The sequence below is a fragment of the Amblyomma mixtum genome, chromosome 2, assembly GCF_055824585.1.
Source record: "Amblyomma mixtum isolate Tamu chromosome 2, ASM5582458v1, whole genome shotgun sequence".
Taxonomy (NCBI): Eukaryota; Metazoa; Arthropoda; class Arachnida; order Ixodida; family Ixodidae; genus Amblyomma; species Amblyomma mixtum.
In genome coordinates, this window is record NC_143013.1 from 250,814,936 (window position 1) to 250,838,530 (window position 23,595).

The 23,595-nt window shown below is 48.5% G+C and overlaps 2 protein-coding genes across 2 annotated transcripts in view; one reads left to right on the top strand and one right to left on the bottom strand.

Annotated features, from left to right (window-relative positions):
* The window catches only part of LOC149363496 (high affinity cationic amino acid transporter 1-like), a 396,987-nt gene that overhangs the window by 208,562 nt on the left and 164,830 nt on the right, over positions 1-23,595 (top strand). The window lies entirely within an intron of this gene.
* On the bottom strand, positions 335-3,175 carry LOC149363501 (uncharacterized). The gene is made up of 2 exons (XM_089573500.1): positions 2,813-3,175; positions 335-1,379 (listed from the first exon to the last, which is right to left on the bottom strand). Exons 1-2 carry the CDS (start codon positions 3,173-3,175, stop codon positions 414-416), a joined length of 1,329 nt encoding a protein of 442 aa, XP_089429626.1. The 3' UTR covers positions 335-413.

A 23,595-nucleotide genomic window follows, 5' to 3' on the forward strand; every position in this document is an offset into this window, starting at 1 on the left:
AAAAGGATGCTCAAAATTGAGAATACTAGCAATATGTTAAGCTACGTATATTTTTTTTGTCTACAGACGTTTGTTTGGGTTCAAGAAATCAGATAAATTAGACTATATGCATTCTTGTCGGGTATTGCCTCGCAATTTATTCTCCATTCATTCTCTTAGCTCAAATCGGATTGCTTAAAACGGCATGCGTCCGTGAGCGCGGATTTCGCGCCTTTATATTTTCACAACTTTGCTATACTTCCTTTCCATGATTATTTAATCCGGCACTTTCAGGAATCACTCCTATCACAACAGTGCATACGACAGTGCGCACTCACATTCGCAGCAGCGGACACTCAGGGGCAATAGTCGTCACTCAGACGACGGTGCTGCCATCTTTTGAGCACCGCCGTAAGCGTTTAGGCACACATATCCTACGCGAAAAGTCCAACCAAAACGTTCGAGCTGCCCCGCAGGGAATCGCGCACTACGAACGCCGCCCTTGCCAACAAGCCCCGCTTGGGCATTAGCGGCGAACTCATCACGCGCTCTTTCCACGCCAGCATTCTCGTGTCTTTGGCGTACTTCTCTTTTAGTATCGTGCGGTAGTGGAACAGCAGCGCCTCTTCCACCGTCAGCTCCTTGTCGCGGTCCCGCACGCCCTCTGGCATTAAACGCCGGCAGTAGTGGATGCCCCCTTCTAATATGCGCAATGGGTCGGCCACGTATTTGCTTCTTATGCCACTTGGCCACGTGTAGCCGCCGCGGTTGAGACTAGCGAAGATGAAGGGCCTGAACTCGCTGGAAGCCTCCCGCGCCCAGAACACGTTCCGCAACAGGAGACACGGCTTGGAAGCCGGAAGCTCGGCCACCAGTTCGGCCAGGGTGCGAAGCCTGCCGCCGCGCGTCGGAAACGGGAAGACGAATTCGTCCAGGTCGACGATGAGGACCCGTCTGGAAGCGTTTGCGTGGCGGTACAGGCAGTCCTGGGTGAACACGCCCTGGGCAAATGCCCAGGATTTCTTGGCGGCGACCAGAGACCACGGGAAGAAGTCGACCTTCAGACGGCCTCTGAGCGTCCAGAGGTATTTTTCCACGTCTTGGTCGGTCGAGTAGGAGTAAAAGGTGAACCTCTGGACTCCGTGCTCGGTGTAGTAGGCGAGGAAATGTTGAAGGTCGTGCAGTTTGGGCACTCCGTTGTAGAAAGGGCGAACGCACAAGGCGAGAAAGTCTAAGCCCTTTCCAGGAGGAGGCGTCCTGAAGTGGACAGGGATGCTATTGGACCTGCCTGCTTCGGTTCCGTTCACAATGACACGCACGGTCCCTGGAGGTTTGGAAGAGTTCGACGCACGGTAAGGGCAGATGATGAATACAGCAGCGTACTTGGCGTCGTGGTGGTCCTGGAATAGAGATATGAACGAGTTTAGACATTATCATCACCATCAGTCTGACTACGCCCACTGTTTGGCAAAGGCGACTCCCATATCTCTCCAATTAACCCAGTCCTGTTCCAGCTTCCGGCCAGAGTTTTCCTTTCATATGAAGCTATATTTACTCGTAAGTGTGAGCTAAGTAAGTGTTCATACTTGAGCTCGCTTTCAAGATATTATGTGCCTACTTTCTTTCGCGAAATTAACCGTGTGTCCTTGACAGCGCTAACTGTTATTGCGAAGGTTGTCAGGCAAAGCGTGTTTTTATTTGTCGTCGCTTTCAAAAAGCGCCCACGTATCCGAAGACATCGAGAGGAGAGGGAGGGGGTCAAGGGATTTGCAAGGGGAGAACCTCCCCCTGCAAGTGCGCCTTACAAGAGATGTCAGCTTGCGGGGTGGTGGTGGTGGTGGTGCGACAGTTTTTATTAACAGCCTTTATGTTAGGCGTTCAATAGGTCCTGGGCCAAGGTGACGAGGGCGGGTTGCAGGTTCAGGTCCCGGGAGGCAGGCCAGAAAGGCCACGGGGGGGGGGGGGGGGGGGGGGGGATAGGCGGGGGACTGGAAGGCTACGTGGCACTGTGTAAGACAGTGTTCTATGTGTGCATATGTGTGTGGACAGTTTGGGCACTGAGGTGTGGAAGTATGCCGGTACAGATAAAGTTTAGCTGGTGTACCCAGGAGATTAAACTATATTCGGCGAAGAATGCGATCTTCTCGGATCGATAAGGATGGGTGTGGTGGTGTTAAATCAGCTACGTCTAATTTTTGCTGCGTGTAGCTTTCGTCGACAGTGTGTCTGTAAGCCCTGACCGCCTGCTCCGTCGGTGGGCTCGTCCATGGGATCCCCGGCGCCCGGTGTACAGTTTCGCAGGCAAGCTGGTGAGCCAGCTCATTGCCGGGGATGCCCATGTGACCAGGGATCCACCGAAGGGTCACCGGTCGTGGGCTTATTGCTAAGAGGGCGGCATCTAAGGCCGATCGGGTAGGGAAAGGGAGGGCTCTTTCATGGAAGGCACGCAGAGCTGAATGACGCGATCGCACTGTGCATGTTGCGCCTCGCTCTAACCTTCCCAAAACAAAAACGTTATCCAGCACTGACTTTCCGCATTGCCATGCAGTTGTGAGCTTGCCATCGATTTTTCGATAGTGCGAAACGTACCTGCAACATGGACATCCTTAAAGGTTGCGTAAAGCGCATCGACAGCGCCTGAAGACAAACACAAGGTAGCGCTAAAATTGAAGTTTTTCATTCAGTGCTGCAAGTCTCACAAATATTTTAATGATCACGCACTGGCTCAATGTTTGGAACTTCTGTGAAGAATGTCTTCTCTTGCCCTACCTTCCTCTCCACGCGCGTTTGGTATGAATCAACACCACGACGTTTTTGTGTATTCTTGACTAACCTGTAGAAACTCCACTTTAGCCAGGACCCTCAGTGCTGGCCTCTTGTCCATCACGCAGGAGCAGGTCACGTTTAGCGTCCGACGGAGACGCATGAGTCCCAGGACGCGCACCACCGTCTCATTGGCGCCCATTCGGGGGTCGAAAAACGCCGAGAAGATGTACACGTGCTTGCTGGCCTTGGACCAAGAGTCCAACCATTCGGCAGTGTCCACAGTGAAGTAAGGAGAGGGCGTGGAACGAGTGCTAATCGGTGGCTCTTGAGCGTAACGGCCGGTGCTCATGTTCAAGCCCAGGTAGACACCTATGATGAAAGCGAACACGAAAACGCAGAGAAGCAGGAGAAGTTGGCGGATTATTGGCATAGCGCTACACTTTGCGGACCACCAAGTGACAGCGTGAAAATTGTGGGAACCTTTTGAGGATATTGAACTGTCCCGTTGAACTAAACCGAAGGACTGCAGCGATACGTCATCTCTACAGTTTGCGTTCGCATAAATTATTATGCCTATTCAAAACCGGATGAAGTCCTCTAGCGACGTGCGTAATTATGAGATTAGATAAGGTAACAGAATAAGATACGAGTAAACTGTGCGCTACCCACAGTCCATGCTCATATCAATTACGTCTCCCTTTCTTCAATCACTGGGAAACGAGGGAGTGAAAAACCACACATAAATAAAATTTAATAAGGCAGGTAACCAGAATATGAGACGAAGTGGTTATTGTTTTGGTTGTTTGCTTTTCCTTTGTCCTTCTGCTTCAAACGGCGACAGCTAATTTCCTGGGGACGTATATTTTGAGCCCAGGTATTGCGTTTCTTGTCGTGTTATTGCAGCAGAAAGTCGAGCTTGAACGTTTTTGCACTGCGACAGGGTCGGCGTACGTCGCCTGTGATCATCGCAGGTCACTGCAAGATTTACCTAGGCGCTAAAGAGCTTATATAGCAGAAATAAAAAGACAAAAGGTCAAAGTTTCTCAAACACGGAGACAGAAAAGCTAATAATAAGATAAGCCTTACAAAGGCAGGCTCACGAGAGATAATTGCGTATGTACATGAAAATTGGTTCCGCAAAAGTCTAGACTACCCTGCTATGTAGAGACGTCGAAATAAGAGTTCTCTGCAGCCCAGGCACAACGCACCACAACATATACTTGGACGATATACAGCAGACAGACGCATCACAACATTCATTTTGAAGCAAATCAGCTTATCATCTGCTTCGATTAGCACCCTCTTCAGGCCAGGTGTCGTGTCGATCAATCTTCAGCAGTCACCGTGATCGTAAAACAAAGAGCATCCATGTCTTATCAGAAGAGTCCTTTCTTATTCGCTCCAGGAAGTCTTGTCCTTTTCAGTACGACTCAGGTCACTCAGCTAAAGACCGAAGCCGTCCCAACGTCCGATGTCTCACTAGATCGGTATGTGAACGGGGACAAAAGAAAAACAATGGCAAGCCGCAAATTACATCCGCACTGCATCACATCCGTGTATTTACACTCCCCAACGTCGGCACGAGTAAGAAAAGACGTCGGCAAAGTTCGCAGCATACAGCCGGCGCGCTTACACACGTCGCTGACTTGCGTCCCACCGCAATTTGTTCCAGACTACCACCACACACACAGTCCAGCACCGCCGTCACATAACACAATACAGGCACTCTTCTATAAGCAGCACGCGCGAAACAGTAGTGCAATAGTGTTTGTCACAGCTAGCGATGCGGCAAAACACTCCAGCGAGCAGGGAAAGGGAGGTGGAGAAGGGGAATAGTGGACGGGGGGCCCAGGGTATATGTTCCGCGAGAATGCAGCCAGTCTCTGCGGACGCGATAAATGGCGCTGTCGCACTGGGCGGCGCGAGCGCGCGCTGATCGGGAGGGGAACCGCCGCTGTTGGGGAGAGGAAAAGACGCAGGCTAAACGAAGACGAAGACGGCGATACCACGAGGAGTTACGGGGAAGGCGGGTAGGAAGTCAGCGGTGGAAAAGCGAAGCAAAACAAGCTTCGTGAGGCCATCTAGCTTATCTTCGAGCTAAATATGCGCAGGCTGGGAAGCAGAGGGCCTGGTTTTTCTAACATGACCCGCTATGCAGCGAAAATCTTTAGCGGGCGGGATTCTTTTACTAAAAAAATACGAAAGAGGAATGCTGAGCCGCTGACAATAAGAAACAGAAAAAAAAAAATTAACTCCGGCTCACTCCCTCTATGTCTTTCTTTATTAATTAAAAAATTAAGATTTGACCGAATGAAACTGGTTCTAGGGAACAGAGAGCTGGGTCAAAATCTCTCGACTGGAACTTCAGAACAAGCTTTATTTGAGAAGTGGGCTTGTAATTAATTCCCCTAGCACATAGCGCAAGCACCCTCTTTTCTCATTGTTTCATTTTTAAAACACCAGCCCTCCTCAATTTTTCGGCGACAGCGAGAAAGCTTCCAGAATCGCCCATATATTTCAGAGAGTCATACTTTGATATACTGGCGCCGAAGGCATTATTAAATTATACAAACTATAGAGGAAAGAAATGGTTGTTGGGAATTGAGTGATTGTATATGCCCAGGAAGAGCTGAAAGTTGCTTGTCCTTCCTTGGGACGAAGAAATGACATAGAGCTTTTTTTTTCAACCATTTCACCTCTCCCAAGTGGCTATTTTAAACCTCTTTTTTGTGCTCTCCCAAACGCTTCCACACCGAGGTTCGCATGACCACGCATGACCCTTTCTCGAAATCGTCCCACCAGTTACACATGACTCCAGTAGCACGCGCGTTCAGTTTTTAGTGCAAGCTCTGTGTGGCTAAAATCCGTCACCGGTCATAAAATTTACCGATTGGCTGAAGGAAAGTGACGTCAGAAGACAGGAACATTCCCATAGGCTGGAAAGAAGTAACGTAACCACGTCACTTAAGGTATCATCAGCTGCTAATATTGTCGCACTGTCAACTCATAACGGAATGATTTTTGCTGTGATTTTTATTGATTACAACCTGCCCGCCGCCGCGGTGGCTCAGTGGCTATGGTGCTCGGCTGTTGTCCTTAAAGACGCGGGTTCGATCCCGGCCGCGGCGGTTGAATTTCTTTGGAGGAGAAATTCTAGAGGCCCGTGTACTGTGCGATGTCAGTGCACGTTAAAGAACCCCAGGTGGTCGAAATTTCCGGAGCCCTCCACTACGGCGTCTCTCATAGCCTTAGTCGCTTTGGGACGTTAAACCCCATAAACCAAACCAACCATTACAACCTGCAGACAGGTATCATAGCACAGCAGTGAAGACATGATGCTCAATGTTGAACCACTGTTCAGAGCCTAATCACCTCGCCGGTAATCAGATCGTCGGCTCTTTGCACGAAAACTGAGGTTGGACTTCTAATATTAATGAGGTAGCTCTGTACTGACGATTGCTACTCCTTCTCTTTCCTCATGAAACGTCTGCATTTGAATCCTTTTTTCACGTACGCAAAAGGCGCCCGCGCGCTGCGCGATGTCAGTGCACGTTAAAGATCCCATGGTGTTGGGAATTGTTCCGCAGAGTTTCATTACGGCACCTAGTTTTCTCTTTCTTCTTTCACTCCCACCGCGCTATCTTTCCTTACGGCGCAGTTGAGGTGTCCACCGTGTAGTGAGACAGTTAGTGCTCTATTTTCTTACCTCAAAAACCACTAATTTCAAGTACTAAGCGCCAGATGAAATGCTAACAAAATAACTGTATCGACAACACAAGACTATAAAAATATTCGCTTCTGGCAACAGCGCATGAACAGGATCAATTAACACTTCCACGCCGCATCTTTTGAACCCCTGACGGAATAGCCAATCAAATAAGCTAATATTCACTCTCTCTCAGCCAAAAATCTTCTCCTCTTAAAGATCGCATCTAGCCTTGTTTGCGTTTCATGTAATGTTTCCAGTACACAAAAGAAAAGCGCTGATGAACAGACTGTCCCCGCCCTGTACCTCAGACAGCAGTTTGTTATATTCAAGGTTAAGTAAGCGACGTCATCGTTCTGTGAAAGGCGCAATTCCTCCCTGCGGGTGTCTCGCCATCATTCCGAAGAAACGCGCATATGTCGTGCAGCAGAAAAGTGCACGCGTTCGGCGTGCAAACAACGTCTGTGTGGGTACCTCCTCCCGTCGTGATATGAGCGAAGCGAGCAAACACGGGCCAAAGCCCCTGCCTCGCTCAGCAGTGGGCGCCACGGGCAGCTCGCCACAGATGCACGCCGGGAGAGCTCTGTACACACACCTCGCGCACGCATTGACGGACCAATGGTCAGCACCGTTTTCCCGCGTCGTCCAAGTGTTAAGCTTCTATCTTTTCATTCTTCAGATCCCTTTCCCACTTCTCTCTCTTGCGGTAGGGGAGCTAGCCTTGCGCGACGGCTTGCTTTGCGGACCCGGGCTACCTTGGCTCGTCGAGTGTACGCGGCAAATGTGAGGGCTGTTTGCTGTGGTGATCATCTGCCACAGGCGCTTGGATATTGCTTGCGTTCGTAAGCTACGCTCGGTCTTCGCCTGTTGGGAGGGGAGTTGCTGATTTGTGCGAATGCTCGGCCGCACGGGGAAAACTGCGTGGAGTGAAATGATGTGCGTTGAGGCTTGTCGTGATTACTGCACCTGCTCAGTGCACTGGTTATTACACTCGTTCAGTGTTACTACTTTTTTGCACCTGTCGTACAGGTTATAGGGAAAGCGAAGAAGCAGTAACTATCTAACTCGAAGAGGGGGGGGGGGGGGGGGGGCACTCGACTGCAGCGAGGAGGAAAGGAACTGAAAGGAGGGTGAGAGCGAGAGGTTCGCTAGGGCTCCGGACTGATTTCGGGCCACCTGGTGTTCTATAACATGCACTTATGGCCAACTGGGGTTCTATAACACGCACTAACACACATGGGTGCCTAACGAAAGGACAGAGGAGAAAGGACAAATTTTACTGTTCGGGTCGGGTGCTGGTGGCGAAAACATTTATTATGCTGTACCAGGGACAGGAGGTATGCTTGGATCAGCTCGTAAGAAAGCGGTCCTTGCAAGCGCTAGGTGGAGGTCCCTAGTTTGGGATCCCAGTGAGGATTGTTGGGCCTGTAGGTCGTGGCAGCCGAGTAGGATCGCCTCCCAGTCCTCCTGGGTTGGGTTGGGGATGGGGAGAATAGCCGGGGTGGAGGGGCAGGCCCACACCCCTCTTTGGAGACCAGGCCCAAGGAGGGGTCGAAATGTTTTAGGGCTGCCGGGCACAGCAACGTATTGGTGAGAAGGTGGCATCTTGAGTACCGAAGTCAACTCTGCCCTAAGGTGCGTTTTATACCTCGCACATGCGGTATATAAAACGCGCCGTATAGGGCAGAGCTGTGAATTATTTTCTGCCACCTGTAAATCTTGCCAGCACCGAAACCTAGCTCACTGCACGAACCGTTTTGCGTTTCGTTTCCATACAAAGCAGAGAAAGCAGAGAGACATGGAAAGTTTGAAAGGGGAATTAAATCATGTCCACCACCGACACGCGAGTTTGCAGTATCTCAGCGGTATCGTATCAACAACTAAAAATTGTCGTGGTTTTTACAGTGAATAGCTTTCTTTCGCTACCGCGGCAGTTTTCATCTCACCAAATGGCGTCACTAAATGGTGAGGGAGAGCACCGAGGGAAAATGGTCTCGACGGAAGGCGGATTCGGAAGAGTGAGCGAGGTCACCTGGTTTAGCGAAGAGGAGAGAACGATTGTGCGATTCCTCGCGTCCGGTGTGCAGCACTGGCCGGAACAAGTGTTGTGTTCGAGTACCGCTGTTTAAACAAAAATGAGGTAATCACTCGTTCCAGTGGTTCGGTTGTCCCGTGGTTCCCGTGGTAACCACCCTATTGTTAAGCTTTTCCTATCTTCTCGCCACAACTTCTTATTTAGGCGGTAACCATCCGGCTGGCGATTCCTCCGCTCTCGCGATGCCACCTTCCTACCACGGTAACCACCATCCGGATGGTTCCTGTGGTAACCACCCACAGGTTACGTATTCCTCCACCCACGTCATACCCTCCTACTTCCATGGTAACCGCCCTCCGAGTGGTTTCCATGGCAACGCACCCAGCGGTTGCGCCGAAGACTTCTACGACACGCCACTACTACGACGACGCGATACCCTGGAACGGCCGCTTAACAGCTACCGCTGTAGAAGAGAACTTGAACTGCGTTTATGAACCCACACCAACTAAGAGGTTGAGGTTGAGATTGTTGCAAGCTACTTGTGGGGTTAGCCTAGCGGATTCTGTCGGCATTGCTCCACCACAGCGACACTTAAATACTAAATAACATCAACAAATCAGGCACATGCCTGAGACCTGACTGATGTGCATAGCTCTAAACACAATAGCCCATAAAAGTGTATAGTCAACTCCTGCTGTCCCCACCTTGAGTACAAATCAGAGTCTTGGAGGAACGTTAAAAGAAGGCGTGAAGCCTGCTTTCTACACAACTGTATTCCGAGCGGGTAGACGATGTCCTGAAGGGAATTGTGAGGGGCTCCTGTATTCTTGAAAGATGCAAACAACACACACCTTTCCGCGTTGCACACTGTGCAGCACATAAGGAAATGCTCTACATCACCGCACACACTACATGTGGAACACAGCGAAGACGATGCCGGATCCGCCTTATACATCCATGCAGGGGTACGCCAAAACTAGCCAACTAGCCCACATGTCTAGTTTTGAACTACGTTTGTTGAGAATATTTTAAAGCGAAAGTCTGGATGTGCGAACTGCATGTCATCATCAACCTCAGTACTTTTTAAAGGTATTGAGGCTTATCGACGTAAGAAGGCAACAATTGAGTTTGATTTCCAATGCGACTCGAGCCTGCCCACGTTAGGACAACGGGGTGAGACTGTATCCTGCAGCTACATTGTGGTAAACCATCAATCCTGTCTTTTTTAATACGGAGCTTAATGCAACATTAAACCTCAAGAGTGACTGATAGTCTGCACCGATAGCTGATCGTAATTATGAGCAAGGTCATGAAAACTAACTATTGCGTTGGTTATGGTACGAGAAACACGCAGTAATCGATTGATATGAGTGCTGAGATGTGAAACTGACTGAATGACAGCAATAACAAGGCTGTCAAAACCTAGATGACAAGGGTTACAAGTAGCCCCAAGAACAAGTGCCCTATACAACTTTTGATGCAACAGCGTTCCTGCAGTAAGGTTGGAGATTAACCTGCCGCATTTCATGGAGTACGATAATCTATAGGCGGAGTATGGATTGACCTCAAGCTTCTTCTTACCCCGAATAACCTTCTCCAATGAATGTCTGCTAACTCTTGATGACCCCTGATTTCATTTTTCACTTATCGCAGTTCACGAAGCCTCCGAGTTGTAATATGTATAAGCAAAGTTGCACAGGAACCAGAGTATGTAGTTTTAAACACACTTCTTTCTTTGATCTTCTCGCCTTTTGCGTCCCACGTGACCGCTGAAAGGAGCGGAGAGCGAAAGGAGGAATGAGGGAGGAAGATGTGAGTCGGGAAGGGTGTGGGAGCGAGCGGGCTTTGCCTTTGGATCGATGGGGAAAACCTTTTACCGCCGAGCGGAACTGGGACGTGCCACTCATCGTCACGAGGACGGCGTGCCGTCGCCTTCGTCGCGGTGAGGGATGAAGACCAAACTGGAGTCGGCAGGAACCGACTTGCTCTCGCGGTCTGTTTTCATTTTTCGGACACTTTTACTTGTTAGTGTTCGTCTTTTTTTTATTATTACTTCACTTACGCTATCTGGAAAGCAACGGGATGTCGAGAACTTCTCTCTGCCCTTTTGTCCCACGCCATCGCAGTTTCGCGAGGCCCGGTTGAAAACTTGATTACAAGTCGCGTGTTTCGGCGGATTTGGATCTCGAAGGAGTCGCCGTGTCATCACAAGAGTAACATGCGAGTTCTGATCTTTTTTTTATTATTATTATTGTTATAGTGACAGTTGCGTGTGGAAAAGGCGTAGCCTAACATGCTAGACTCGTATTACTAGCGGCTTTGTTTTGTTCTGATTTCTTTACCAAGACCTCCCCCACCCCCTTCCTTTAGAGTACGGAAATTGGAAGTGAACCACCGCATGGCGCTTATGCCGACAAAAAGTTTCAAACTTTATGGCATGACGTGCCTTGAGAGGGAACTCGCTCTATTCAAGCTGTCAGGTAATGCACCATGACCCGGAGACGTTTTGTTATTCAAGAATAAGAAACAGTACGCGAAAAAAAGGTTTCCTTGTCTTCGTCTTAGTACCGCTTTTTCGTCCGTCGTTCCATCGCTTTGTTCAAAGCTGAAAGAATTTCTACTGATGCGAAGTACTTCACTTTTTTTCTTTGTTTTGTTTTCTTCATTGTTTGGACAAAGAAAGCAGCAGCTTTGGTGAATCCACAGATGATCGGCATTAAAATCAGGCTGGAGGAACGTCTGCACGCAGCTTCCATTAATCACTTAGTTCCAGAATAATTCTGTTGCTGCTGCTCGCCAGGGCGAATGTGTTCTCTGACATCTGACAACAAACAAAATGAACATGTTTCGACGAAACACTTAATGTACATAAAGCCATATCTGTGCTTGCTAATGATGAATAATACCTCTTTGTAAATTAAACTTATGATATTTATTCAAATCCCACCGTGTGCGTTTTGTAGATGTCAAGTAATGAAATCATCTAAGTTTCAACAGTTTCATAAAAGCTGTAGCCGATTGTCCCCACAACCAACTTCTCTTATTTGTTTCCTCCCAGCGGTTAACTGGGAAAACCTAGCACGCACTCTTTTCAGCTCACTACCCTCTCTACAGATACTGGCTTTTTACTGGTTTATAAGAGGTTAACGCCCCAAAGCGACTCAGGTTATGAGAGACGCCGTAGTGAAGGGCTTCGGCAATTTCGACCCCCTGGGGTTCTTTAACGTGCACTGACATCGCACAATACACGAGCCTCTAGAATTTCGCCCCCACCGAAATTAGCTCTCTACAGATACGTATAGGTGCAAGCGTACTCCGATTATTTATGGTTTTGCAGTAACGACATTCTAGCGCACATTCCTGGAAAGTGCAAAGAATGTGGCGCATTCCGCAATTGGAACAACTCTACATTGTCATAAATGCGTCCGAGAATGAAGTGGACAGTTAATAGATGCATTATCGACTCGTACTATGCGATAGCATCAAAAGCCACATTACTGAAAAAAAAGCCGCGTAGTGTGTAATAAAAATCGCTCATTGGTCGAGAAGGTGCAACATCACAATGACGTCATAATGCCATGTGACGAGAAGGTATGACGTCACAGTGAGTCACGAGACTGGAAGGGGCGTCACTTCCGGTAAATGCACAAACAGCTTCTAATGATGTTATCGCACTGTCAACAGATAATTGTGTGTCCCCGAGTTTCTACCTGACCAATGCTGCGTTTGAAGAGACTCAAACAGGGCTTGTAGCGCGGGTGACATGCATTTGCTGCTTTTTACAGTCGGCGACAAAAGTCTGTGGACCACGTGTTCCTCAAGCGAAGCCGATTGCTCTGCTACTAGCTGGTGGCTGGAGAGCGCACTTGTGCAGATGAAAGAACAAAAATTTAACTTTCACCTCCACAAGTGTTGACTCTAGCCACAGGCTAGTAGCAGAGCTATTGGCTTCATTTGAGAAACACGTGGTCCACAGACTTTTGTCCCCGACTGTACATACCAGTGGTAAAGGAAGAAAACGTCACAGCGTAAAATAGTTATGACGATAAGAGATTCTCAGGGAAATGGTGGTTGCGTTTGGTGCAGGCTAAGGGAAAGCCACAGGCGAGGCACTTTTCCTTCCTCGAACTTGATACGATTGGTGATCAGAATTACATTACAGAACTTCCGAAATATTGCACCCATCCGATTTTAAGCGACATATCCTTCTGCTATCGGTCCTCCCACAAACTCATTCTCTTCATGTTTTCGCCTGCACATGCGGAGACGAGCCAACGAAGTTGAACGATATTTGTAACGGAAGAACAAATTCTGTAGGCGATTTGCCTTCTTGAAGAACAATTAGCGAACGTGACTCAAATGAAGAAAGTGGCAAGACGATGGCAAAACACTTGTTCGAATATGCGAGGCCCGTTAATCCAACATCGCCATGGTCCGCAATGGCTTCATTTCGTGTGAGGCACAAATCAAATCTTTTGGAAATTTTGGAACCGCAAGCGCTTCACGCGCACACCCCCCACCCCCACCCCCACCCAACCTCCTCACTCTCCACTTGTTTTTTTTAGCATTAATCACTGTTCAGTTAAAACATTCATTGTTGATACAAATTAGTCTCAGGATGAAAAGACAAGAATTCGCATAGCGTTGCAACTATTCTGCAGTACGAGCGTACAGACAGTACGATCTGTCGCAGCCAGTAATGGTTCATGTTACATACCGCAGTTCCTCTCGAACTGCCATAAAAAAAAAAGCGATATTTCAAACCATCCCCCTATCTGTGCTACAGCGAATACGTAAAGCAGTAACACTACTGTCTCAGCTGCGAGTCCGCGTTCGTTTCGAAACGACGGCTGTTCTCAGATCTTCACGCACTCACCTTTAAGTCGCTTTCAACCACCGTCTGCTCGTTGACGCAATGCAACCTTCTTCGACATCAGAAAAGTTTTTTACCCCCCCCCCCCTCTTTTTTCCTTTCTTTTTGTCAAAGGCTAAAAACTTTCCTTTAGGCCTTAAGCGTCAGGTATCGCGCTCAAGAGAGCAGTCGAGCTCTCTATCTCTCTCTCTCTCTCTCTCTCTCTCTATATATATATATATATATATATATATATATATATATATATATATATATATATATATATATATATATATATATATATATATATATTCAAGTCCATAGCGCTCGTGTCAGTCACCCGAGCACTCCATTCGCTTGGTGTTCGAGGACTTGAAAAGCGACTCAGTGCGGTGTGGCAACGGTTAGCCTGATCCTCACTTTTGATTTAATCCTATCTAACGGTTATTTTTTTAAACCCGATCCCGCACGTTCACCACAAATTTTCCCTTCTTCCAAGGAATCGATGCGTTCAGTATACGCACATACACATGGAGATCATGCTTCCCTAATCCTAGTTAGCAGCCCCTCTTCCTTCCTTCATAGGGAAGAATACGTTACTTAACAAGAGAACGAGAAAAGAAAGAAGTGAGTACCACTCCAAAAAGGAGGCGAAAAAAAGAGACGACACCACCGGAAAAAGGGCTAACCGAACGAGTTTGCCAAGAAATTGGGAAATAAGGGAGCACTGGCTCACGTAGAAAGAATTGACGAAATTGCTCGAATCTTTCGCCACAGTTTTTAAAAAGCCGTTTCAATCGTCTCTCTGTAGAGGGGGGTATTGAGCTGTCACTAACCCTCCTTATTCTTTTACGTGCTCTTTCATTGCATCCATCGATACGCATTTATGCCGCGGCCTCTTTCATCCTATTCTGCTCCCGCCAGTCGGCAAAGTTAATCCGATTTGCTTTCGCATCAAAATTCCGAACGCAGATAGGCGCTCGCGAGGCGTCGGAGTATCGAGATGAAAAAAAAGAAGCGGATTGAATAATAATTGCAGCTTCAAGAGAAGCATAGGCTCTTCCAAGTGTATACGTGCCCGCATGCGTCCAATATTCGGGAAGAAAAGGGTTGAGGGGGCTTACAGAGAGAGAATTTGTGAAGGAAACAAAAAAGAATAAAAAACAAATAAAGGACAAACAAACAAGAAAGCAAACTTGTAAGCGAGGAGTTCCGAGAAAGATAGGGTCACGCCGGTCGAGTAGACTGGAAAAGAAAGAAATAAAAAGAAGGCAGCTACGGCTTTCCATTGCAACGCAATAGTTTTAAATTGCCAAGTGTAGCCGGGAAATGTATAGGAAAACAGCTCGAAGATAACGCGCCGTTCATTCGGCAGGCGTGCTTTTCCGTTCGTCCCGTGTGCCATACGGAGAGGCAGAGCAGCTCTTCATTGAAAGCAGCAGAGGTACAGAGCTTCTATGAACGTTTCTCACGTAGCCCGCGTATATTCGTTGTTGCCTGTTTGAGTTTTTTTTTTTTTTTTCACGTGAAAAGGGAGCTTCGAATTCGCAGCTTTTCCGCACCGCCGGCGCGGCAACAGAGACGCGGCGCATAAGCGTTGCGCGTCACGTCGTTGCGCGTCTTCTCGGATAGAGAGCTCATGACGAAATATCTTCCCGCTGCCGCGTTCCGCCACTGAATAAAGCCCGGAAACCTTTCCGTTTGATACAGCTTAACTCTATCCCGCTGCTAGCTGTTGCTCCGGGCTGCTCGCTTCTCGGATATATTGCTGCCAGGCTGGATACGGGTTCAGCTTTTTTGCGCTTTCGTGTAGCTATAACGATGCTTTGTCGAGGAAAGTCTGCTACGAACGAAGTTCCGGCGAAGGCGGAAAATCGGGCAATTTCGCCGCTGCGCGAAACAGTGTTGCCGACATACTTGCAATACGGTGCTGCGTGCTAAGTAGAAGTTAGGGGCTCTAAAAGAGGGAGAAAAAGGAGCAAGAGAGAGAGAGAGAGAGGAGAAAGGCTACGGGCTATATTATCGCTATTTCTTCTCAGCCTGTTTCTTCGCTTCATTAGGGCTATGGCTTTAGAAAAGCCGGCTCCGCAGATGGAGTCCGCGTTTCCATTTATTTTCGACGGATGTAAGTCTTTCTGCCTCTCTCTCTTTCTCTCGAGGATTGATCGGAAAAGAATAGCTCCCTATACAAGCATGTTGGATCAGTCGGTCGCTGTGAGAAGGGCGTCGTTACATCGGTTGAGTTCGCAGTAAACCCCTACCGACGGCCCCTACTTTGTGCGCTATGTTCACGCAGCTGTAACAATGCAGAAAATGTATTTCTACGTTCCGTCCCCAGCGTTCCGTCCCCAAGAGCTCTCAAAGTCTCTCACAGAGAAACATTCTGCTGTGAAAAGACAGCAAAAAAAGGCTTTTCCGTTACATTACCAATTCTATGATTTAGACATGAATCCCTCGTTACGAGAAGGCAAGGGAAATGTTTTAGTCAAATGTTTAGGGGAATCCCCCAAGGTGGAGTAGATTTGCAATAAGGGAGTAATTACTCGTTGACATCCACCCAAGCGCAGCCATACGGCTACAAAGGAAAGCTATACAGCTTTCTCAGAAACTTCGCAGTTAAAGAAACTTCGATCTCTCCCTACCATAAGCTTGCCGTCCCGGTTGGATCAGTTGGTAGAGCGACTGCTCCGGTGAAGCGGTGGTCCCGGCTTCGAACCCCGGACCAGGACGAATTTTTCTTTATCTGCGAAGTTTCTGAGAAAGCTGTATAGCTTTCCTTTGTAGTCGTATGGCTGCGCTTGGGTGGATGTCAACGAGTAATTACTCCCTTATTAGAAATGTTTTATTTGCATGCTTGAAACACACGCTGTAGTCATCATCGACTACTGCTACTAAAAGGGAAAGTTCTAGCAAGCAATGACGCGGTTTGTCTATTTCAGAAACTACTCCACCTCGACCAGTGGTAATAAAGCTATCGCTGGTACCGCCAAAAATCGTCCTCATAACGCAGTATGGCCAAATGAGTGTGTTTAATACCGATCCTACGGTCAAACCAACGCAGAAGTGGCCACCTCACGCCGCAGACCTATCCTACCATCATAAAGCCTCTGTTGTCATTCAGAGAACATAACCTTCGCCACGCCACTGTAAACCTCTACAGCACTATACCGCGTCGGTTCGCGTATTCCAGGCCTCATTTTCACTCTAAAGGCTTCCGAGCTGCGTTGCCGCTTTCCGGTCTCTTTCTCGAAGGCTTAAGAGCAGTTTCGACTCGCGTTTCAAACACCGCGCACGCGTCGTTGTCATAACGCGGCCTTCAGCCCAGACCGCCCGCACACAAATAACAAACACAGCATGCGGCCCGAGCATCTCAGGCAGGGAGGAAAAGCAACTCACAAACAAATCCACCCGAACGCTTCTCATACGACAGCGTGGTTCTATAAAAGCCTCGCATTAGCTCCGGGAGCTCTGCGCGGCCTCTTCTGGAAAGACGACGCGAATTCAAAAGGATTCGCTCGCGGCTAGCTTTGCGCGCGCTCCTCCATAATGGCGGAGGACTGTCCCGCTCGTTTTCTGGCTTCGTCGCTGTTGGGAAAGAGTTTCGGAGGCTCTTAACTTGCATTTTGGTTGCAGAGACGCTCGCTACTTCTGCGGGCACACGTTGCTGCCGCTAGTAACGCCACCTTTACGAGCGCACGTGCCGGCTGGCGTTTCAGAAAAAAAAAACAAAGAAGGAAAAGAAGCCCGAGCATTGCGGAGAGGAAAGAATAAGAACCAACGGATCTTCCGCTTCCGGGCAACCAACTAACGTGCTAGCAAGGGCTTTTCCTCTGTCCTTCAAGTCTTTCATATCTGCTTCTCTCTCTCTCTCACTTTCTCATCTCTCTCTCCCTTTCTTGGACTTTGCAAGAGTGCGCCGTAATGCGTGGGCGCAGGCGTACCCTGCAGGCGGCGCAAACTGCGACGTATACGCCCTGTATGCTTCGAAATTTGCGCTGTCTGGAGAGCGTTGGGACTTTCTCGAGTTCCTGAGCGGAAGTTCTCTGACATGAGCATCTTTTGAGTCGCAAATGGACGAGTGAACGGACGAAACTGGAGGTTTTCATCGTTCATAATGCCAGAAAAGCCGCAGCATAGGTAGAGGATGACAAAAACACAAGAGGCAGACAAAACGACTTGGAATAAGGACGACAACTCATGAAAATACACCGCGAAGATTAGTCTTCGGCCTCTTGCTTCTATCTTTTTTTTAACTCGGCACGTGTTCATATCACGTTGGAGATAATTATACTTGTCTGATTTATGTGTGCTTATCTTTGGAAGTAATTCCTATGATGTAGGAGCTTTTGTACAAGAGTTGACAGATTATACTGACGGCGGCGCCGGCAAAAGTAATTAGCAAAATGAGCAATGCTTTAAAACCATAGACTCGTTTCCGAGGAGTTGCATATTGGTGCAAGAAAAATAAGTGATTTACAAGTGCCTGAACGGAATGAAAACAACAAACAAAAAAAAGATTTCAGCTTAGCTTAGGACTGACTCAAAAAGGACTAAAACTCGATACGCCTTTAGAACCAAAAAGGATTAGCAAACGCGTATTGCCGCTGGTACTCCCGCACAAAAGTTTGAAGCATGTCCCAACGCGCCTTTGTCTTAACCACCAAGTCCTGCATAACTCTGATGAACCGTTCCGAGTCGTGGTGAAAATTGCTCGTGGAAAAATAATCGGCACAGGCTGAGCGCGAGTGACATTCGGCGCGTCTGTCTTTGTCTCTCTCAAGATGTTTGTCACCGCTGGGAGCGGAGACTGGGAAAACAAAACCCCTCCGAAAGTCGGGGGCTCGCGCAACTGCGTGCGCCGTCTTGGATTTAATTAGGTTAAGTTTCTTCCGGGTAAGCACAAACGCGAGGCAATTACTCGCTATCTAGCACGCGCTAGATTTTTTTTATTTTTGTTTATCTTTTTTTGTGCGCGTTATGTGTGCCTGCCGGCTGATCATTTTACGAGTGACTGCCGTGGTACAGTCAACAAGAAGGAGTGCAAGAACAAATAAAACACTGCGGTTCCGGATGTCCCAAGCCGTGCGAGATAGCGAGCTCGAGTTGTTAGGGAAATCCGATACGTACCCGTTTCTGCAGTCTATCTGCTTATCCTTCTTCTTCAACGTCATTGTTCAGCATGGCTAACCTCTCGCTTCGCAATTACAATATCATGAAGCAGTAAGTTTCCCTTCAGCTTCCACCAGGCATAGCTCCGCACACACGGCATACTTGATTCTCCCGCCTTTTCTTCTTTTTCTTCTACTGCTTCTACTGCACGAGAGGCGGTTACGTCACATTTTTTGAAGCCGGACGTGAAGGCTTCCGCTCTTCCCCCTCCTCCCCCCTCTGTCACTGGGCCGTCGCCTCAACCCGCATGCGCAGCAGACAAAGCAGCAGACGACGCCGTTGCGTCCAGCGTTACCATTGGCTGCGCCGTCGGCCAAAGATTCCCAGCAGCCCTTGCGAAAGCGCGTGACTTCCGGTAAAATTTGGGGCGTGCAGCTCGGATAGCCAGGGCTTCTCTCGAGCTTTCCTTCCTCCATGGCTCCTAACCTGTTTCTCAAATCTTTTTCTATCGTTGCCATTTTAACTACAGCAGCGCTTGTGCCGGTTGGTGTGATTAGCGGCCTAACACTTGTCGGTGCGGAATCATCTTCACTGCACATGCGCAAGTGGATACAAAGTGTGCATTTAAAATTCAGTCGACGGTACAGTGCACCAACTTCCGGTTTCGCCTCGCGGCTCGTTTCAAAGCTTATTAAACAGCGATTTCGGTCCAAAACATCTCAAAATGCAACCTAAATGCAACTCTTTTTTATTATTAATTGCGAATGAATGTTCCTGCACTGAACCCTAAAAACCTGTGGCGTTCGTTTTTGACTGCGTGACGGAAGTTTGTCTTCAAAATCGACAAGCTGTAATCGCGATCATTAAATCCACACGTATCCGCTGTCAGCGCCGAAAATGCCACATCAGATGCCAACTTTTTTTTTTTTTTGGGCTACGACAAGCCGTGGTGATCTCGATCTGTATTGGTCGCCCTCAGTTTTCCCGGCTTGCCTCGAAACTTAGATAAATAACCTCGAAACGCCCCTGGAAAGAGCACGGTGTAAGCTTTGCTGTTAGTTGCTGCTGCTGTTGTTTTAGGCTGGGGCTAAAAAAATACACACGAGTTCCAGCAAACTGAGGTGAGCTATGCTCTGCGTAGCTATATGCCGTGTTGGTATTCATTGTCACTGCGCATATAAGCTATCCCTCCTCCCCACCCTTCCGGAGGAATTTCAAGGGAGGGGTTTCGTTGGTCACTCCTCTCATAAACAATACTGCATTTGTTTTTTCGATTTATTTTTATCTATCAGCTACCGTGGAGCAAACAGGGTCCAAGCCGGAGACGCAGAATACAAGCAATATAGTGCAAAAATTGCGACCTTGAAAAAAATAGCATTGCCATTGACAGAGCACACATCAAAAAAGGAAAACGCATATACTTATACAAAATCAAATGAGGTGCAGTAATGCACAAAGAAGACGAGCGGCTCTGATGCATTCTTCCCCCTCTTCCACCTCACTTTCCGACCGGCTTTAACGTCAGAGTGTGCGACGTCACTGAGCTCCCAATCGTGCTAGTTACACAACTCGGAGCAAGATCCGGTCATGACCTATGGCTAGATTCCGCAAGTTAACAGATAGTGACGCCACCTTTAGGCTGAAAAATAAAGCTATTAGAAGTGATTAGAGAGCAGCACAAGTTTTTTTTTTTTTCTCAGCCATAGTCGCCATCTTTTGAAAAGCCCCGAGAAGTTGACCTGAAGGCCGCGAGTGGCGTAACGGTCAGAGAATGTTCCAGTTCTGGCGCAATTTAAGTGCCGGATTTGCATGCACGAAGTTTACCGAGTGCTTGGCCACTCATGACTTCAAAAAGCTCTAGTGACGTCCTTACCAGCAGGATGACTGTCTCAGTATCGTGCTACGAGCTTCAGCATGAAATGTCGTATCGCGTCGCAATTAAGCGCCGTTAGGGGCCACCCAAAAACGGAAGATCACTTTTAAGTCTAATTAAAAATTAAGGTACAAAGGAAAACAAAGCAACGCCTCCACTCTTCAACTAAGAGGGAAACAGAAGAAAAAAAACATTATAAAGAATGAGGAAAACAGAAGAAAAAAAACATTAGAAAGAAAAATGTAGTACAGAAGAAGTTAAAACGCGCCGACCGACCGCATCTATAATGAGGGGAAATCAGTGCCGAATAAAGAGAGGGGGCTGGGAGAGCGGAATGCCTGGATAGGCAAATATTCTCGGGGACAAAGTCCGACTGAAGTTAAAAGCGGTGGGACCAGGCACACACACACACACAGGAACAGACAGGGACCACCTTCTGGCCAGGCCGAGCACGAGGGTGTGGCTCGAGCAACGTCCACACACGCACAAACGCGCGCGCGTGCGCGCCTCAGTTTGCGCTCGGCAAACACACAAAGCGCTCATTTGCTGCCCCGCGCAGAGCAGGCTCGGCCAGGCGCGAGGCGGCGCCATCACCTCGGCGCATAGGTGGTGGAAGATGACGCCATAGCACGCCACTAATGAAGGCGTTTGCAGGGCTTAATTAATGCGCGTGCGAGGCGCTGAATCAAGGCAGCGCTGCTGCGCCTCGGAAATCCGCCAAATAGAGAGAGAGGGGGGGAGAGGGGAAGACTCCTCTTACAGTGGCGAGAGATTCATTCTGTGTGCATGGGTACAAGCAGCGAAGAGGAATTAAACAGCAGAAAACGCATGCGCCGCGCGTTGCACTATGTGTCAAGCTTGCAGAATTACGCGTGAAAGGTACGCGTGGATTGCTGCACGCGGGCTTCAGTAGCTGCATAGACGCCTAGAAAGCTACGAGTTTTCCGCGGAATTGCTGGTTGGTGCGAAATGGAGAAAGAGTAATACAAACAGCAAGCCCGACGGTGTACCCGAGCACGCGAAGTCGAGTCCCCAGTCTCGCGTGTCATTGACAGGCATTCATTCGACCTGTCCATATGTTTTGTCGCTTTCAACCAGGGTTCCAGGTTCTCGGGTGTGTCAATTAGCCGCCTGTCACCGAGCGCGTAGGTGTTCTTCGAAGGGCGCGCGTTCACGGCTGAGTGCTTCTGGCGCTCGAAGTAGCGCTTGCCTCAGTTCGTACCTCAGTTGAGCTTCGAATTTGTAGTTTTAGGAGACAAGCAAGTGAAAGCCGAGCGAACCGGAGCTTTTAAACGGTTCCATCGCTGGCAAAGCGAAGTGAACTTAAATGCAGTGCTAGAAAAAAAATTTCAGCAGATGCGCCCCGATATGTCGTACATTTTCAAATATTTTCTTTCGGCGTACAGCTTCAACATAAAGTTACAGGGATCACTGATAGTCTCCAGATCAAAGGAATACCAGTGACCGTCAAGTTCTTTGATCAAAGCTGCCTCTTTTGAAAGATTTTAGAACAGAAAAAAAATAAAGAGGATGCAAAACCAAAAGCGCAGCGTTGCCCGAGCTGTTACGAAGAAAGCATAGGATCCGAGCAGCACCAACTTTGTCTGTGCAATGCGTGGAAGTACGGGAGGACAGGTTCTCGCACCGGTAACACACAAAGGGGAACCAGAGGTAGAAAGGACAAAGGTGAAGAGAAAGGAAAAAGGATAGCTCTGTGAAACAGGAAATCCAGCGGGCAGAAAGGCTGCACAACAGACGCCCGCTCAAAGAGAGGAAAAAGTAGAAACAAGCTGGAAACAAACGCCATAGGTGCTCTCAGAGGAAGCGCTCCGCACGAGGGCAGCCCGGCGCATCAAGGACAGATGATGTCGCGACAGTCGCGGCGAGAAGCAGGGCGTAAGTATAAATGGAAAGGATGAAAGGAAACAAAAAATGAGCGACAGCAAGCAGGCATAGCAACAGAGCCGCAGGATATACCGGGTTGTTGCGCTGTATACAGAATATAAACGGCGAGGCGAAGGTTGAAACGGGACGCGACTATGCCTCCCCCTTCAACCCTTCCCGACGCGAGCGGTGGCAGAGGTCTCGAGTGATTGGAAGCAGTCGAGCGCTTCATATGGCCCCCGCTTGTCAGCTTGGCCCGCGACCTCCCCCCGTCCACTTCAGAGGCCGGGGTGTGTGCGTATTCAGGACGCGAGCGACGGTTTTTGGGGCCGGTCGATGGAAACGGCTGTCCAGATGCCGGCACCAGAAACTGGCAGTCGCGGGAAATCGCAGTCGCCCGCGTGTGTGTGCGGTGGTCCTGCTGCTGTTGCCACAACGTGGGCGAGTGGCGAACGATGCTCCAAAGCGGCCTCTTCTTCGCCTGTGGCCCAGCGCAGCCACTATGCGCAGTGGAAGAAACGAGTCGAGCAGCGAACGACGGCAGGTGCAAACTGACGCCGCGGCTGCCACGGCTGTGCCCGATGGCCGCAGGGATCGTCAGCGGTTGCCGAACGTCTTTTCGCCAATGAACCAGCCCGCAGCGTAACGCGCGCTTTTTTTTACTTTTTCCTCATGAAAAATTAAAGAAAGAGAAAGAAGGAGGGAAACAGAGAGAGAAAAAGCACTAAGAAAGAAAGGAAGAAAAGAACAATGCAGAAAGAAGAATGGAAAAATAAAGAAAGGGAGAAAGAAGGAAAGAAAGAAAGAAAGAAAGAAAGAAAGAAAGAAAGAAAGAAAGAAAGAAAGAAAGAAAGAAAGAAAGGAAGAAAGAAAGAAAGAAAGAAAGAAAGGAAGAAAGGGAAAGAAGAAAGTAAATAAAGAAATTAAGAAAAAACGAAGGAAGGAAGGAAGGAGGGAAGGAAGAAAGGAAGGAAGGAAGGAGGGAAGGAAGGAAGGAGGGAAGGAAGGAAGGAAGGAAGGAGGGAAGGAAGGAAGGAGGGAAGGAAGGAAGGAGGGAAGGAAGGAAGGAAGGAAGGAAGGAAGGAAGGAAGGAAGGAAGGAAGGAAGGAAGGAAGGAAGGAAGGAAGCAAGCAAGCAACCAAGCAAGCAAGGAAGGAAGGAAGGAAGGAAGGAAACGAATGCTTGGAACCACAAGAAAAAGCCGCAAGCAAGCAGAACACTGCAAAACAACCCAAAAAAGGAAGGATGCCGAAATTAAATAAAGGAAAAATTTGTCATGAAGCAGATGTGTAAAAAGAGGGAAAATTGAACAGCAAGAGGTCTACACCAGTGCAAACAACAGAACGAAGATAAAACATAGTATTGAGAATTTCAGGACTAGCAAAAGCGGG